Source organism: Mugil cephalus, chromosome 6 (assembly GCF_022458985.1).
Source record: "Mugil cephalus isolate CIBA_MC_2020 chromosome 6, CIBA_Mcephalus_1.1, whole genome shotgun sequence".
In the NCBI taxonomy this organism is placed as follows: Eukaryota; Metazoa; Chordata; class Actinopteri; order Mugiliformes; family Mugilidae; genus Mugil; species Mugil cephalus.
Genome location: NC_061775.1, coordinates 16,745,671 through 16,762,111, shown reverse-complemented (window position 1 = coordinate 16,762,111; position 16,441 = coordinate 16,745,671). Strand labels below are relative to the sequence as shown.

The 16,441-nt window shown below is 39.4% G+C and overlaps 1 protein-coding gene across 1 annotated transcript; it reads left to right on the top strand.

Annotated features, from left to right (window-relative positions):
- The first annotated feature begins 598 nt into the window (after positions 1 to 598).
- On the top strand, positions 599 to 8,595 carry LOC125009817. The gene is made up of 5 exons (XM_047588032.1): positions 599 to 1,411; positions 2,637 to 2,951; positions 4,283 to 4,426; positions 6,141 to 6,181; positions 6,275 to 8,595. Exons 1-5 carry the CDS (start codon positions 1,342 to 1,344, stop codon positions 6,428 to 6,430), a joined length of 726 nt encoding a protein of 241 aa, XP_047443988.1. The 5' UTR covers positions 599 to 1,341; the 3' UTR covers positions 6,431 to 8,595.
- Positions 8,596 to 16,441: the final 7,846 nt, after the last annotated feature.

Genomic DNA, 16,441 nt, shown 5'->3' with positions numbered 1-16,441 from the left:
CGACTTCTTAAAATCCACAAGGATATCCATTTTTTTTTTTTTTTTGGTGTTTTGTTTGTTTGTTTGTTTTGTTTTATTTTTTACGGCATTTAGGGAAAATTAACTGTCTAAACACCACTGGATCAGACGTCGGACCTAATCTCTGTAGTGTGACCCCACATTGTCAAATATGAGTTCAACTTGTATCCTGGGCAACCTTATAGAAGTGAGCGGGGGTGTCGACCTGTGTAAAGGAGCTGAGGGTGGCTGAGCGCTGAACCCTATGGAGCACCTGCATTCAGAATGAGGTTTCAGGATGTGTAGCTACCCATTCTGGAAGGAAGCAAGCCGGTTGTCTGAAAAAAAAAACAACCCACAAAAACCACTGTTTAAAGCTCTCAGAGCTTTATTTCCATCCGCTCATAGTAAACTGTGTCCCATCTCTTTTTGAGTTGTAGAAACATTCCACCCAACCATCTATACCAGGTCATTCTTTACCGTTTATAAATTTGACATTTGCAAATTAGATTGTCAGTTCGCAAATCAGCTGGCTTGAGGTATTTGTCTCATATAGAAAATGTCCCGCGGCCAATGAAAAATTAAAGAGTGACTGGAAAAAATGACAACGCTGACTATAGATAGTGACATCGATCATATCAATTCAGTTAAAAAACAGTAACGTCTGTGTATTATCTTTTGCAAAAGAAGGTGTAAGCAGAGATCCGTATCTCTTCGGCTGACAGAAGTAAAAACAGTCATGTTTACATGGAAATACATGGAAAATGTAGAATTTTGTAGAAAACTTGTAGAATTTCTTGAAGACGTTTCACCACTCATCCGAGTAGTTTGACTGAGAACCTTCACAGAGCTAAAGTTATTAGTTTAGCTTAAAAACATGTATTAAACCTGTAACCTGTAATGAAAAGTAATTTCCCATCAATAAAGTAATTCTGATTCTGATTCTAAAGGCAAATCGGGTTTTCTGTTTGCAGGAGAGCTTTGTTTTCATTTTGAAATGTTTTGTACATTTTTCCTCAGAATCTGATACCAACTACTTGCTCTTCCTGACTTTGCACACACTTTGTGAGAGACAGCCTCCTCAGCTGAGTGCCTCACAATCTACACCACATGTCCATGAACTCCTTTGAAGTCTTTCGTTACAGGAGGTGCTTATGATGCTGTAGGTAGATAAATCGGAGCTCATGCAAGTTCCTGCATGTAGTTTCCTCCCGTCAGACACGCAGGCTGCTTCTTGGCTAGAAGGTCAAAACTAGAAACTCAACATATCAAGACAGTTGAAAGAAAGAATAAGGTCAAAGACACGTGGGCCGTTGCGTTAGGCCTGAGAGCAACTCTTCTAACATGGTTGACAACATCGTTACAAAGCCTCTTGGGCTGGTTCTGATCATCACAGCCAACATGGTGCTTAACGGTAAGCTGTCTTCGCCATAACCCATGTTTTACTTTGAGAGGTTTTGTGGGTTTTCACCTGCTAGAAGTTGGTGGTTAACTACTTCTTGACACAACTGTTTTGCTGAGTTTCATTACAAATATTTTTAAATCTGTTTTTACAGCACTCTGATGACACATCAGTTTCATTTTAATTACTCGTGCTTGAATTAAAAGAAAGAGCTTCAGATGGTAACACGGCTTTATTTCTCAATAACTATGTTTCTGAGACGATGTTTTCACAGGTCGGCTGAGGTGTCGGGTTTTGTTTTGTCACTAAATGAATCTTACATCCGTATAAAAGCATTATGTTAAGCGTACACAGACGTATGTAAAGCATCACATCGTTTGCATAAAGCTGTATGCTCAAGATGTCAAGAGCACAGTCACATTAAAGCTCACTGACACACTGTGTAGCCTCAGCATGTGCAGACAGTTAAAGTAAAAAGAGACACATACTCTGACTGTGCGGTAAACAATGAAGCTGAGAATTTGTGATTGAACTATCAATTATCTAGAAAAATTTATGTTAAAGGGGATTTTATGAAGATTATTAATAATAAGTTAATGTTCGGATTTCTTCCATTTATTTTGTGTGAATTACGCCACATTTATTAGGAACAATGTGAGCTACGAGTTAACCTTGCATGACTAAATTATTACAGTTACCATGTTTACTGCATTTTATCATCATTTTACGTTATTTAAAACATGTGCCGTAGTACCAAATCAGATATTTCCTCTAAAAGTCAAAGGTGACATTAAGATGACATGGCTAAGCTAATACTAGCTACGTGAGCTTTATCAAGAGATTAGCTAAGTTGTTAATGTCCATTGTGACTGGATTTATCTAGTAGAGTACCTTTTTGAAACATGTGAGATACCACTGATTTGCCATGATGTTGTTCATGAATGTGGATTTTCGGCTACATGTGACAGCTAGGTTAAAAAGAACATCAGATCTAGCCTTTGCCTTAGCCTTTGCTTGTGCAGATGCTATCCTAGCTTTCACAAGTCAGAGAGCTATATATATTCTCCTGGAGCTGTGACTTAGATAGTTGAAGTAGAAGTACTGCACATTATATTTACTCTAGTGTAAAAGTAAAGGTAAAATTAAAGTGTGACAGTCATTATCACGTCTAAATCGCTTGTATTACACAATACGGTGCATTGAGTTTTTACTGTGTCTTGATTTTGTCTCCATACAGGCCCCAGTCATGCGGTGGTCATCGGGGCCCTCGGCAGCAACATCTCCCTTTCATTTACATTTAACAACAGCCTCAAAGATGGCAAATTCTTTTCAATTTACACAAAAGGTGAAACAAAGATAGGTGATGACAGCAGCTGCAAATCCTGCTTTGACATTCACGAGAGCAATTCTTCTGTAGTTTACCACATCTCAAATCTCAATCAAAATCACAGTAACATTTACTGGGCCACTTTTATTCTGCCCGAAGAAAGTGGTGTAAGAAAAAGTCATATTTTGGAGCTCATCGTTCGCACAGAGAATAGAACCACCACAGGTAAGATCAGATTTTATTATTATTATTATTATTATTATTATTATTATTATTATTATTATTATTGTTATTGCTATTATAGGCGACACATGTAGTTAATGACACTAATCTTCACCTGTGAGTGTGAAGCAATAGAAGAATTAATTTTATTTACCCAACCTTTTACTCACTCACTCCAGCTTGCACAGTTAGTTACTCATCACCCACCATCTTCACTTCCTGTGTGTGAACGGAGAGAGTAGGCTTGTGTTGCTTGTCTCCTTTTCGAGTCCTAAAATGACTTCACAGGCCATTCCCAACATGTTTCAGTTCAGTGGCACGAGGCTATTTATAGATTTCATTTGAGAAATGTTATACTGTAGGGGATTGCTCAGCATCATGGAGATTTGACTGTTGTTAATTAGCCAGTTAGTCACATTGTTACATAGGGTGACATTGCTATTTAAGATTGGCAGTATGAATGTTTGTTGTTTTTAAGAAAAACAAAATGGATGTCTTTAGAAAAAAATACATGCTGTGTGAAGGTGCAGGCTCACTGGTTTGCTGCAGCCAAAGTGTCATATAAGCACAAAAAGTAATAAAAGCCAACAAAACGGAGAGAACTCCTTTTATAAATCATTAGCATAACAGTCATATTTGAATGTTTTCGGGGGGGAAAAAAACTATTTTTAGCAAGCACATTGGTATTTGTATTGATATTGTAACAGTAAGTCAAAAAATGATTTGGCTAATGAAATATAAAAACTAGGAAGAAAAGACTTGCTGAAACATTTGCTAACAAGTGTCTACAACTGTGTACAGGCTACTTAAGTTGGCTAACTGCTAACAGTGCAAGCATGCTGCTATATATGCTGATATATAGTATGCCAACCATTTCCAGGATATACACAAAACACAAATTAAGCTTTGACATCATAAAGAAAATAGGCTAAAAATCAGCAGTCACCAAAGTGATTTGCACAGTTTGCCAAAAAAAAAACTCACAACAATGAGGCGTTACAATCCTCTAATAATTCCTTAATAGATGATTAGGTGCAAACCTGATAGTGAAACATATCTTTGGGACCGCTTTGCTATCTTTAGTAGAGAAGGAGCTTTCAAATCAGAATTGACTAAGTTATTGACAATTCTGTGTTGATTATTTGTGTCTGTTTAACACCACAATGTTTTTAGTATGAATACAAGTTAAAAGTTCAGTTTCTTTTGCAGTTGTACAAGAACAAAGTAGTCAGACGCCTCTGTTTCCACTGGGATCCCCATCAATTCAGTGTCTTTGATGAGGTTTTTTTTTCTCTGCCATAAATATTTTCATAATCTTCTTTTAACTCCTACAGTTCCTCCAACGACTACCCCAGCAACAACTCAAAACAGTGGAAATTACAGTTCCTTCCACATCATCACTGTCCTTGTGGTTTCGCCACTGGTTCTTTGTGCTGCGGTGCTTCCATTCTTGATCTACTGCCTGATCAAAAGCAAAGGTAAGGGAATTTATCGTCTACAACAATATATCTCTGTATCTGATAGACTCATAACGCTACTTAACCAGACCTCTGGTCTCGTGTCATACAGTATTTGAGGCTAATTTTCAGGGTGTAGTGGTGGTGTGAGATGAATTCATTTCTAAAATATATATTAATGAATGACCTGACATGTTGGGAAGCATTAATTCAATTTCTTATACATATTAATACAAGAACAATCCAGTGTAAAGTTGTCTTTTTGGGCTATAGTCTTTTTTTTTTTTTTTTTTACATTATTTATTTATTTTTCTTTTCAAGCGCACAAAGTCACGAGTGAGAAGAAAATTGTTCTGTGGAAAAAATTTGCAGTTGTGTGGTGAGATGCTCAAAAATGCAAACCAGATTGCAGTTTCACATCCTTTTGATACATGTGATGATTCACATCTTTTGAAAAGAAGTCCTCCTTCTGTGCATGCAAATGTAGTTGCCTACTATCATGGAGTGATGGGTGGAAAAACATCACTTGCATTATTTGTTCAACTATTTTGAGTGCACTTTCACTTCGGAGGCAAACCCCCTCTGGCCTACTTTGAGTAGGAACGCTGCCATATCTAAATATTTGCCAGCCCCCGTGACCTCAGAAACCACCGTTGATCATTTCCCGTACTGGTATACGAATGCAAGCTTTTGCTGACTGTGCGCTTCTGCGTCATGTCACGCTACCTGGTCCAATCGTTGTCCAGGACTACGTGTTGCTCAGCAAACTGAGAGATTCTGCAGCTAGCTTAAGATGATAAAGAATGCTGTTTCCTTTAAACTTATGGTTATGGTTAAGTCTAAGTGGTGCGTTGTTGTATGAAACCTAAAAGTAAAATTCCAACAAAAAAAAATAAAATACCCACTTTACTTCAAGATAAAGTATTTCAAGTAGAGAAAAACAGGCTTAAACATGTGTGTAATTCAAGACGGGGTTTTTGCGCTGCTATGGACTGCCCTGGTGTGGTATTTTGATTTTAGCCAAGAATGACAATATGTGAACAGCGCTGGAGAAATTTAGTGATGAGATTTCGGTGTATTGCATGGGGTTTTCAACCAGAATACAGCTCCTCCTGTTCTCCTCCATTTCCATACTTGATGCTAATCTAGGCTAATTACCACACAATTAGCCTAGATTATCATTAAGTATGGAAAATTATCTGCATAGGGAGAGCTGTACTCTATCTGAAATCCCCACGCCTTTCTTTTGATTAATCTGTACGCAAAATCTTTGCTTTGAGAATAATTCAAATGTTTTCATTACGGTTTAGTCTGCTAAATGCTAAAAAGCTAGCTGTGAACTTTGTCCAGCTACTGTGGCTAGTAGCGTTCCATGTGCTTATCAGAAGTTATCAGAAGTGACTGAATTTAAATAGTAATGTTTTCACCATAACGTCAAGGAGCTAATAAAGGCTAAAGTGTTTTTTTTTTTTTTTTTTTAGAACAGAGAGGTCTTTATCACTGTAGACGATCACTTCTTGATTCATTCTTCAGATTCATGAGTTAAATGTCAGGATTTGTGGGTTTATAACATTTACCCTTCAGTGGGAACACTAGAACAGTATAAATGACTCAGATGTTGTACTGTTGTGGTGAATGAGTTTATTTTGGTTAATATGTCAATGCATAACTGAAATTCATTTGTGCTGACCTATTATTACTATTGAACTACTGAACTATTTTGCTTCTTATACAGACAAACAACCACCACAACAGGGTTCAAACTCCACAGTGCAGGTAAGGACATTTAATATTGTACAGAATGTGTGACTGAACTGAAAAAGCAACTCCAGAAATTCTTCAACTTGACCCATTCGATCATCTTAACAGGAAACAATCGAGGAGTCCAGCCACGTGCCTGCACCCCCACTGGTCTACAGCATCCTGGACTTCCCCAAAAGACCTCCAGCACCAGTGGTGGAGTTAAATCCCAGTGACACAGAGTACGCTGCTGTCAGCTATGTCACAGAAAAGAGAAAAATGTGACTAAATATAAACCTACTCGTCTTACTTTCTTGGTGTGAGTCAAGATTTGACTTGTGTATATAACCTAAAAATATATTTCTTGTAAGCGAAACAAATTCTACAATTGTACAGTTTCAGAAACCTTTCCGAGATCTTGTGATGATTCTTAGGTCACCAGGTCATGTTTTTTTTGTTTTTTTGTGTTTTTTTTTCAAACCTAAAGCTTAAACAAAAGCAGCTGGCAACCTAAACTCTCAGCTATTGGGAACTGAAGAAGCCACTTGGAGGGGGTGGTCTTCAACAAAGCTCCAGCAGGTCCAGTCGCCTTCTTTTTAGCTTTGTTTTTCAATAACCCTGTCACGCTGTAAGCTTCTCGAAACATATCACAAGCAAACATGTTTGCAGGGGAAGAGTTGAGCATGAGTTGCGAGTGGGCACGTATCTTTGTGGTGGTCGTGAGACTGAAATGGAGACAGCTGCTGTGGCAAACCACAAGCCAGAACACACAATGTTACTGTATTTATTTTGTTTTTTGTCCTGTGTCTTGTGTTGCCCTTAAAAGCCTAACAGCTGAAATATATGAGATATGACATGTTTTTACAAACACAAACAAAAAACAAAACAAAACAGATTAATTTAATAGTATTAATTGGTGTTTAATAGTAAACTATAAGTTTAATACTTTGTTGTCCAGAAATGTACAAAAGTCTAATGTGTGTAACTCTTCTGTGCTGTAGGTCAAAGTTTTACACTTTCTTTTGTCACTGTACAAACAAAAACTAAGAGATGAATAAGCCACCATGTGTGTGTGTGTGTGTGTGTGTGTGTGTGTGTGTGTGTGTGTGTGTGTGTGTGTGTGAAATAGAAACTTGATTAGATTAGATTACATTATATTACATTACATTACATTACATTATTTGCTATGTGTAGTTGCAGATCAGCTGTCTGTCAGCTCAACGGTACTGTATATTCATATCAACAACCAACTATTTGACACTATCTCACTGCATTTACACCCTCCCACCGCATGATTTCTTAAGTTCTCTTTTTACAGGTGCTTGTTGATGTTTTTCAAAGATGTGTCAAACAGTACTGATGTAGTTCTCATGTATTGCTGCGGGTTAGTTATGTGTACTGGAGGTTAGACTTACCCAGGTGTCAGTGGAACACAAGCAGCAGGGTGACATTCACTCAGACGCTGCTTGCCTGTGGTCTTTGAAATAAGCGGCTACAATGACAGCTGCCAAACACAAACTGACCGTTCTTTTCTGCTCCGAGAAACTTGTTGGTTACCGAGCGCTTCCTCTTGAAATGCACACAGTACATTAAACAGATTGTGAATGTCACAGCCCTAAACTTAATTTTTCTGTGCGTAAATGTTCTTTGTTCGTGAATGTGAGACCTCTGACATGAGCAACAGAAAATACTTTTTGTGTCATTGTGGGCAGTGTGTCTTCTAAAATGTGTCTAAAAGGCCTCTGTGGTTCTGTTGTCAAAAGTTGCTGAATTCTCAGCCTGAATAAATCTGCTTATTCCGCTCGTGTTTTTGTGGTTTTTGAAATGCTTGGCTCTTGAGCTTTCAGCCCCGGTCCAGTTTTAGTGCATCAGCGGGGCTTTACCCAAGTAAATCACCTAAAACTCCCACCGTAGACGCAGTCGCTTATTTAAATTGTAACTAAGATACAAGTGAAGACTTCTGTGATGGTTAATGTAACTTGGGGGGAAAGAGCGTGAGTAAAGAGTAAAATGATTTCCTGTTCGATAACTCTTAGGGTAGAACTCTTAACAGTTTGCCTGGTGAGCACCATCTGCTACTCAGCACGTAGCTAATGCCATATCTGTGGTTAACCACAGGTGGCAGTGTCACGCCTTGGAGGTGCTTTTCATTGACCTTCTGCAGACGGTATCGACCACCAACGGTAATGTTTGACCCAGATTTTCCCTGAGCTGGCCTCCGCTTGATCCGGGACTCCACCATGAGGCTACATGCTACTAACGTTGAGTACGTGTTGTTTGACGTTTGAAATGTTGTCTTACAGCCACTCGTCTGAGCCAGTCGGAATCGGGACATTGCTAATTTGAAACAAGGTCGAGACACAAGCCCAGACACCGAATTCCCTACAACAGAATTGGAGAGACATGAAGACTTGGCTGTTAACAGACAGACATCCAGTTAGAGGACTTGACTTGACCTGCTGCAAACAATGATTTGGAGTATGTTTAATCCAGATGTGCAACTATTGGAGGGTTTTCTGCAAAGTAATGAATTAAAATTGTGAATGCACTTTTTTTTTTAAATGTCATTTTGTGTAGACTGAGCCATTTAAAATGTAATCTCCCCCATAAAAACTGAATGCATTTTCAAAGCTTTACAATACACATCATTTTGCACAGTGATGAAACACACTACAGCAAAACCAGATTCTGAGCAAATGTGGTGTTTTAGTCTTTGCAGCACTCCGCATACAACACAACAAAACAGAAATATTTGCGCCAACTCAGCACTTTAGCAGCAGAGGGCCTGCACACATCCAATATGAACGACTGAGGTGCTGCCGCCCACTTCTTTGAGGTCAGTACTTCACTGTTTTCTGCTTGTGTGCATGTTTTCTGCTGCAACTCTGCCAGTGTGATAAGCAAATAATGTGTCTGCACTTTGCACAACATAACACCCACTTCAACTGTATTGAGGTTTCTTACAAACAAACCCAACCTTGAGTTCCTATAGCGGAGCAGGCTGAGGTATCGCATCTTCTAAACCAGCGCGGTATATATTACCACTATGTCCGGGGGCTCACCCTACGTTTTTTTTTTTACCAGCGCTATGCAAGACTGTGCAGTGGCTAGTTAATTTCACAATTAGCAGTCATGTGTAGGTGTGATGTTGGTTTTAAAACAGGAGTGGATGAAAGAATGAGATTTTCTGGATAGGCAAATTGGAACAGGATAATTTACTTTGATATGTGGTAATGGGACATTTATGATGCTATAATCTCATTTGCATGATGCACTGCATAAGTTTGCATTTGATGGCTCTGGTGAATGAAACAAAAATGGCCTTTAAATGCTCTTCGCAGTCAAGTTTTTCTGTTTCTGGAAGTTTCCATTTATTAATTTGTGTTTATTTTTAGTTTTATCATGTTGTAAAATGCAGCATGCTCTTCTTTGATTGCAATTAAAGAAGAATTCTTTAATTACTGTAATTTTACTGTGTTCGTATCCATAAAACAAAGGCATGGGAGTTTTCTTGAAGACTAAAGAGCCAGTTCTTCAAACCAGGACTCAGCAGTCCACTTACACCAGGAGGCTGTTTTGAGGACACCGACGTCCACCTCTCTGAGCAAGGGAGGTGGCAAAAAAAAACAAACACTTCAGACCTTGAGTTTCTAGCTGTTAATGAGTCATCATTAGAGTTTCACTGGGGAAAAAATAATAGGACAACATCCTCCATATCTGAGAGTATCAAGTTATTAACCCCTTAGTGATGTGAGTGTCAGGTGGGCGCAGACGTCCATAATGAAAACCTCAACCACCAGTCATTTAGAGCAGAAGAAGCCACTCGGACCAAACGTCTTCAAGAAAACTCAAACAAGAACGGTTGCCTTTGTTTTTCTATATTTAGATGAGCTGGATGACTGAGAGTCTTCACAAACAGTATTATTGTCATCGTTGGAACATCTTTATTGTGAGGTAGATTTTAAAAAACTGCAGAAACAATGCTGCACATTGTGGGTGTATTATTATTATCAAATTAACCGTTAAACCTCATTTTCTTTCCTGGATAATTCTAGTTGGTGTGTAATCTTCATAATCGGTATCACTGACCCGTGGGTGTGAAATTAGCATAGATCCTGTTTTGTGCTCAAATTAAAGATCAACCAACTGTGTGAATGTCAAAAACGTAAAGGTTTCACAAGTTCTGAGAGCCTCCCCCCATCAGTTAGTACATTGAGCCATTTGTTATTTCCTCCTCAAAACGTGCTTGCATGGACTCATGACTGAAGACGTGAGTGACTGATTGCTGTGATGTCAGCGGTCGGAAACACTCTCAGACTGTTATGTTTTTCCAGTCCAGTTCTGTCAAATAAAAACTTAATTCTGTCTTTTGCTGGGTTTCTCAGTAAAAGCTGCTGTGAAACATGAAAAAGAATCATAGACCACGGTTTTAAAATGAGACGTTGCCTGCTGTATCCTGCTGAGAAATGGGCAAGTGTGCGTGAGCACACAGCTACTGTCCTTTACGATGCCTGACTGAAGCTTGTGACCAGTGGACGTCACCATGGAATGGGTTTTTCTCCTCCGTGATACTTCACCAGACCTTTCCCCCAGCTGTCTCCTGCTGTTTTGTTTTCTTTGTGCCTGTAGTATTGTCCTCAGCTTTTAAATCACACGAGGGATTGAGTTGAAATCTGGATTCATTTTCCTTCAGAAGCACCCGGACACTTTCATAGTACACCAGTTTGGTACAACATTATGACCACCTTCCTAATATAGTGTAGGCCTCCCTTGTGGTCCCAAACAGTTCTGACTCATAAGAGGAAGGACGTGGGCCTTTACTGTAGCTTGTCAACATCATATACATGTATACACTGATTAGGCATAACATTATGACCACCTTCATAAACATCAGAGAATAGACATGGGTCTTCTCGGGGTGTCCTGTGGTGTCTGGTAACAGGAAGTTATTAGTTGGGGTCTTTGGGTCCTATTGTCAGGACTGGTGACAGGACTCAAACGCAGACGAGGAGTTAAAGTGATTTTCAGTAAGTTTATTTGAAAACATAGAAATGAGTCGTGGCGTGAGTTGCTGAAGAGTCTGGGCGAGCGCATGGATCGGAGCTCCAGGGGTCTCGGTCTGGGCTTGCTGGCAGGCGGATCTGGTTTCAGGCAGAGGGTGTGAAGGTGAGCTGATGTGACGATCCGACGGGGACTGGAAGGTCGGACTGGTCTTTTATAGGGGAGTTGATTAGGTGACGAGGAACCGGAGTGCAGGTGAGATGAGTAGCAGGTGTGTCGTCTGGAGTTGCCCAAACCACACCCACCAGCAGCCCCTAGAGCGAGTGAGACACGGACAGCCAAAACAAAAACACACCAAGCACACAAAAGGAAGCACAAAAGAAAATCCAAAACTACACTCACTCACACACACACACATACAAAGTAGCCAGCTCATGGCCGACGGGTCGTGACATCTATGGGTTGAAGGGAGGGGCCTCTATGGATCAGGTTTGTTCCAGTGCATCCCACAGGTTCTTGATCAGTTTGGGATCTAGTGAATTTGGAGGACATTTCAACACTTTGTGGTGTTTTTTAGGTTTTTTGAGTTACTCCCTAAACTGTTTTTGTGTGCGTTCCTGTGTCAGTTTGCATCCTGCTGGGGATGGCTGCTGCCATCAAGGAGTGCCATTGCTATGGGGTGAGGGTACCTTGTCTGGTCTAGGTGGGTGGTGTCTAAGTAACTTTCACGTGAATGAATGCCAGGTCCAACAGTTTCTCATAGGAACATTGTATGGTCAATGTTATTTACTTCCCCTGTCAGTGGTTTTAATGTTGTGGCTGATCGGTGTATAAAATAGCAGCCAAAATTTATTTTGTTTTTACATTTTGACTAAACGTAATAATTAAAAATTGACTAAAACGATGAGAGTGAATAAGCATTTTGTTCTGAAGAATAAGACCAAATCAACACTGCTACTGTTAAATCACATTCCATGGTGAAATCACAGTGTTCCTGGAAAATTATGTATTTACAGATTCGGTTAATGGTAAACAAGTCAGCATTAACGTTGCACGGATAATTACCTGACAGTATTCGAAACCAATTCTGGATCGTTATCACCCATTCACGCGCATTACTCAGATGCAGATGATGCATATGTTTCCCTTTCATATACACATTTTCCTCGCTGTGGAGTTAACCATTTTTTCACACCTCTGAAATGCTCCCCACGTCTCAGAACGTTTTAGCGATTCAAAAAGACACGTATTTCGCAAGTGAAAACTGAGAAGAACTTTCATTTTACCCAAACACGAACAAAAAAGAAATAAAAAAAAATAAAAAACCATCACGTCAGAGCATCCTGAACTTAGCATGTGAGTACACTCTGTTTAGCCTTTCTCAGACACTGCTGCTTTCTTTTGACTCTGTTGTGAGTGTATGGCTGGTCCACTGCAGGTTCACTCTGTCTAGTAACTCCAGCTGCTTGTCCCAGGCCTGCTTTATGCATATTTGCTATTGGCATAGCAGATTAGTGCAACTGAAGTGGAGTAAACATTTACTTTATGTAACAGGCCCTTCTTTCATTCATGTTTTTTCCTTTTTTTGCACAACTGTTTTTGACACAAACACAAAAACACTGCAGCCACTTCAGACCGGACCTCTCCCAGCTTCCCTGCACCTACTTTGCTGCTATCTGCTACAGCTCTGCAGCAGGTTTAGGTCATTTTGTGCTTTACTGGTCTTCTGTGTCTTTTGCTTATTCACATGAAAACATACTAAACTAGGGTAACCGGATTTGAGTTTGTGCAAAAGAGGACCATTCATCAGGGGGCACACGTAGAGAAACACACCTCAAATTTGATGTAAACATGCTTCAGACTCTAGTAGAACAAAATCCCGGACAAGTTTCATTTCAGAGTTTGAGTTTGACACATTTTTAAGTCTCACCAAGGGACATGTCTGGGAAAAAGAGAATATCTAACCCTGTAGCCTGACTTCACCTGTCTACTTTTGCTTGTAATCACTTCAGTCTGTTTTGTTTACCTTTGCTTCACAAACTCCTACAACTATCCTGATAGACAAGTAAAGCATCCCTTACATGCTAGTATAACGCTCACAAACACAGAATTTTTTTTTTCCCTTATAGGTTACAGTTTTGTACTCATGGCACAGTCCAAAAGCATCCAGAGGCTTCTCTCCTTTGTCCAAAATCTCAGTCGAGTCTGCCCTCTGGTGGCAGGGAGTAGCACAGCGCTTTAAAAAAACTAAATAGTTTCCTCCCACATTATCCAGACATTATCAACCCAAGTGAAATACCTTTTCAAATCTGTGGCCCCAATCTCCTCTCGTAAAAAACAAATGCCAAGATATTTAGTCATCCGTAGTGCTCCTTTTGCTCTTCTCCTCTTTTTTTTATGTGATGTATGCGATTATATTTCTTTTTCACTTTCTTTTTTTAGTGAAACGTGTGCAGTTTAATGTCTCGTTTTACTCTGAAATGAAAGCATAGACCAATAAAAACATGGAATCAATGTGTAACCCAAAATTTATGCTAAACTTTTGACTCATAAAAGTAACCATCTGTGGCTGATTTAACATGTGAACACACTTGATAGTTTTTCTTTCTAAAACAGAATTCAAATACTTTACAGAGAAATGTGTAGCTGTTGTTGGGTGCTTTACTTTCACTCTTCTGTCCAGGTCATCACAAACCAGCTCCATGAGGTTAAAGTCTAGAGACTGGGCCATGGTCCACTCCATGTTTCAAAGCTTTCCATCTTGTTTTTATCCTGAGGTAGTTCTGGTACAGCTTGGACTAAAGTTTTGGGTCATCATTTTGCTGTAGGATGAAGCTCTGACCAACTATACCAGAGGATATCGACGGGTAGTGCACATAAGTAGCTTTTCTGATGATTTTACCTTCGACTGTAATGAAATGTAATTACAAATAAAACTAATTAGTAGAGGAATGTATCCTGCCCTCTGTTGGTCACAAACAGCAAGACAGAGTAAACCAATCAAAGTAAATTAATTTCACTGAGTTTGCAATTTTTATTGTTATTTTTTGTTTAGAAACAGTGTTGAATGAAGTTGGGCTTAGAGAGTTGATTGTTGACTATCCTTAGCTTAGCAAACCTGCTCCCTTAACACCTGCGCGGGACAAGTTGCCTGAAAGGTTTCAGACGTCTGATATGAGACAGTCTCTAAACAACCTCCAATTGTTCCAGCCTGACTGAAGTTGTTCTCCATTAAGACTTTACACCTTTTGACTACGATGACGGCTGTAACCAAACCAGCGAAGCACAAGTTAAATCTCGTCACAGAAGGTCACTGAGGCCGTAATGGATGATGACTTAAATACTTCAAAGAAGCACTGCGTCTCCTTGCAGACATCAGCAGGTCTGCCCTACGTGTTGGTGTCCAGTTTATTGTTGTCACTAGACATTTGAGTGTAGCAGCAGCAGGTATGTTTTGGTTGAACCGTGTGTGGCAGGGATGCTTAATTTCTGGATTCCACATTGTCATTAAACCTCCCTGTAAATGCAGAGGAGAAGAAGAGAAACTGCGCCTCTGTGACAGAGATTACATCCCTGTACATGTCTGTGATCATTTGTTTTTCAGATTGCCATCAAAACTTTAAAAATAAGTCATTAATGAATAAACTGTATATTTTTTAAAATCCGCGTTCTGCTTAACGCAAAAATATTGACTCAAATGAGTGAATATTAAGAGTGGGCAGCAGACAATACTCTTATACCTGAAGGAACACCAATGTGCGACAGTTACTGTTGGCACTTTCTTTTCAACTACACATACAAGATAATTGATAGGTTATCATGTGAAGACCAATGTGTTCAATTGTTTTATACAATTACATTGAACCTATACCAGAAATGACCAGCAGGTGGCACTGGGGAACACATCATAGATTCATTCTTAAAAAACAAAACAAGTATGGCATTGTATATAACTGAGGGGAAAGGCTCAGTTCAAAATGTGAGTAACATAGGATAAACAAACTGGAATAAATACATACATAAAATATTATGCCTTAATTGCATACAGTTAGAAGACTGGATTGGCTCCCCCAATCAAATCCAGAATGACTGATCTTTTCATTACCTCATGAATAATAAGCACTGGGAAATCCTGTGCAGTGATCATTTAATTTTTCATTCTAAAAACAGAAATCGTGTTACTGTGAAATGTGTATCTGGAACACATTCACGTGTCCAGTAATGTCACCACCGCCAGTATCCCGCTTTGAGGGATTTCTGACTTTAGTGGACAGATTGTTGTTTTGTTTTGTTTTTCAGCAGACCCACTTTAAGTTTAATACAACTGAACAGACTTTGTGTTGTATGAACATTTTTTTTATCTATATTTTCTCTATTTGTAAATGGGGATTAGGATTTGACTTTGGGGTTTCCTCTTATTTGCCGTGACATTTATTTGGGTTGGAGATAGAAAGCCTGTGACTCATGCTAAGCGTTTGAAACTGAGAAGTGGGCAAACCTGAATTATATATAACTTGAATTTCAATTTGTTGCATCTGCCAGATGTGTGTGTGTGTGTGTGGACATGTTTTCTGGTCCTCACATTAGCTGCGTTGAGGCAAAGTTCCTCATCGCTGGTAGGAAGTGCGGTCTCGCTGTCGTTCTGTGCCCCAAACAGAGCGCAGAAATCATTCAGCACATCTGGAAGGACCGCATCGCTGTCACAGGCAGCTGGAGGAGCTCCTTCAAAGATACTCCACAGATACATGTTTGGGACTCTTGCTCTTGAGACCTCTCTTGCACGGTTTATATTTCTATTTCAGAAGGCATTTACATTCATACATGTATGTATGTATGTACATATACTCCAAGCAGCCACAACATGAAAACCACTGACAGGTGTCGTAGTTCTGAGTTATGAATATTTCCTGTGTACCTGTTCTTTGTGTTTCCTGTTTTATTTTGTAAAGTTCTTCTGTGGTATTTTTTGTCTAGTGTTACTTTCTGTGTTTTTTTCCCTGTGACTGATGCTGCCATTCCCTGTCGTCTGCATTTTTTCCCCTGTCCTATTACCACTGTTTTGCACTGATATGTTTACCCTGTTCCACTTTGTGATTGTGGTTGTCCTTGTCATTTTGCTTCTTCGTGTTCCTTAGGTTTCATCTTCATTTTGGTTCTTATCTGTTTTACACATATATATATGTATGTGTGTGTTCTTGGATTACCATTAGAACCAACTAAAAAAAATATATATTTAAAACAGCACAAGGTGTTGACCTGGCCTCCAAATTCACTAGATCCCAAACTGATCAAGTA

Bases quoted from the DNA above. Each gene is read 5' to 3' on its own strand.
- LOC125009817 (XM_047588032.1), top strand. From the start codon at position 1,342: ATGGTTGACAACATCGTTACAAAGCCTCTTGGGCTGGTTCTGATCATC. The intron at 2,952-4,282 runs GTAAGATCAGAT...TAACTCCTACAG, and splicing joins AGAGAATAGAACCACCACAG to TTCCTCCAACGACTACCCCA. The intron at 6,182-6,274 runs GTAAGGACATTT...TCATCTTAACAG, and splicing joins GTTCAAACTCCACAGTGCAG to GAAACAATCGAGGAGTCCAG.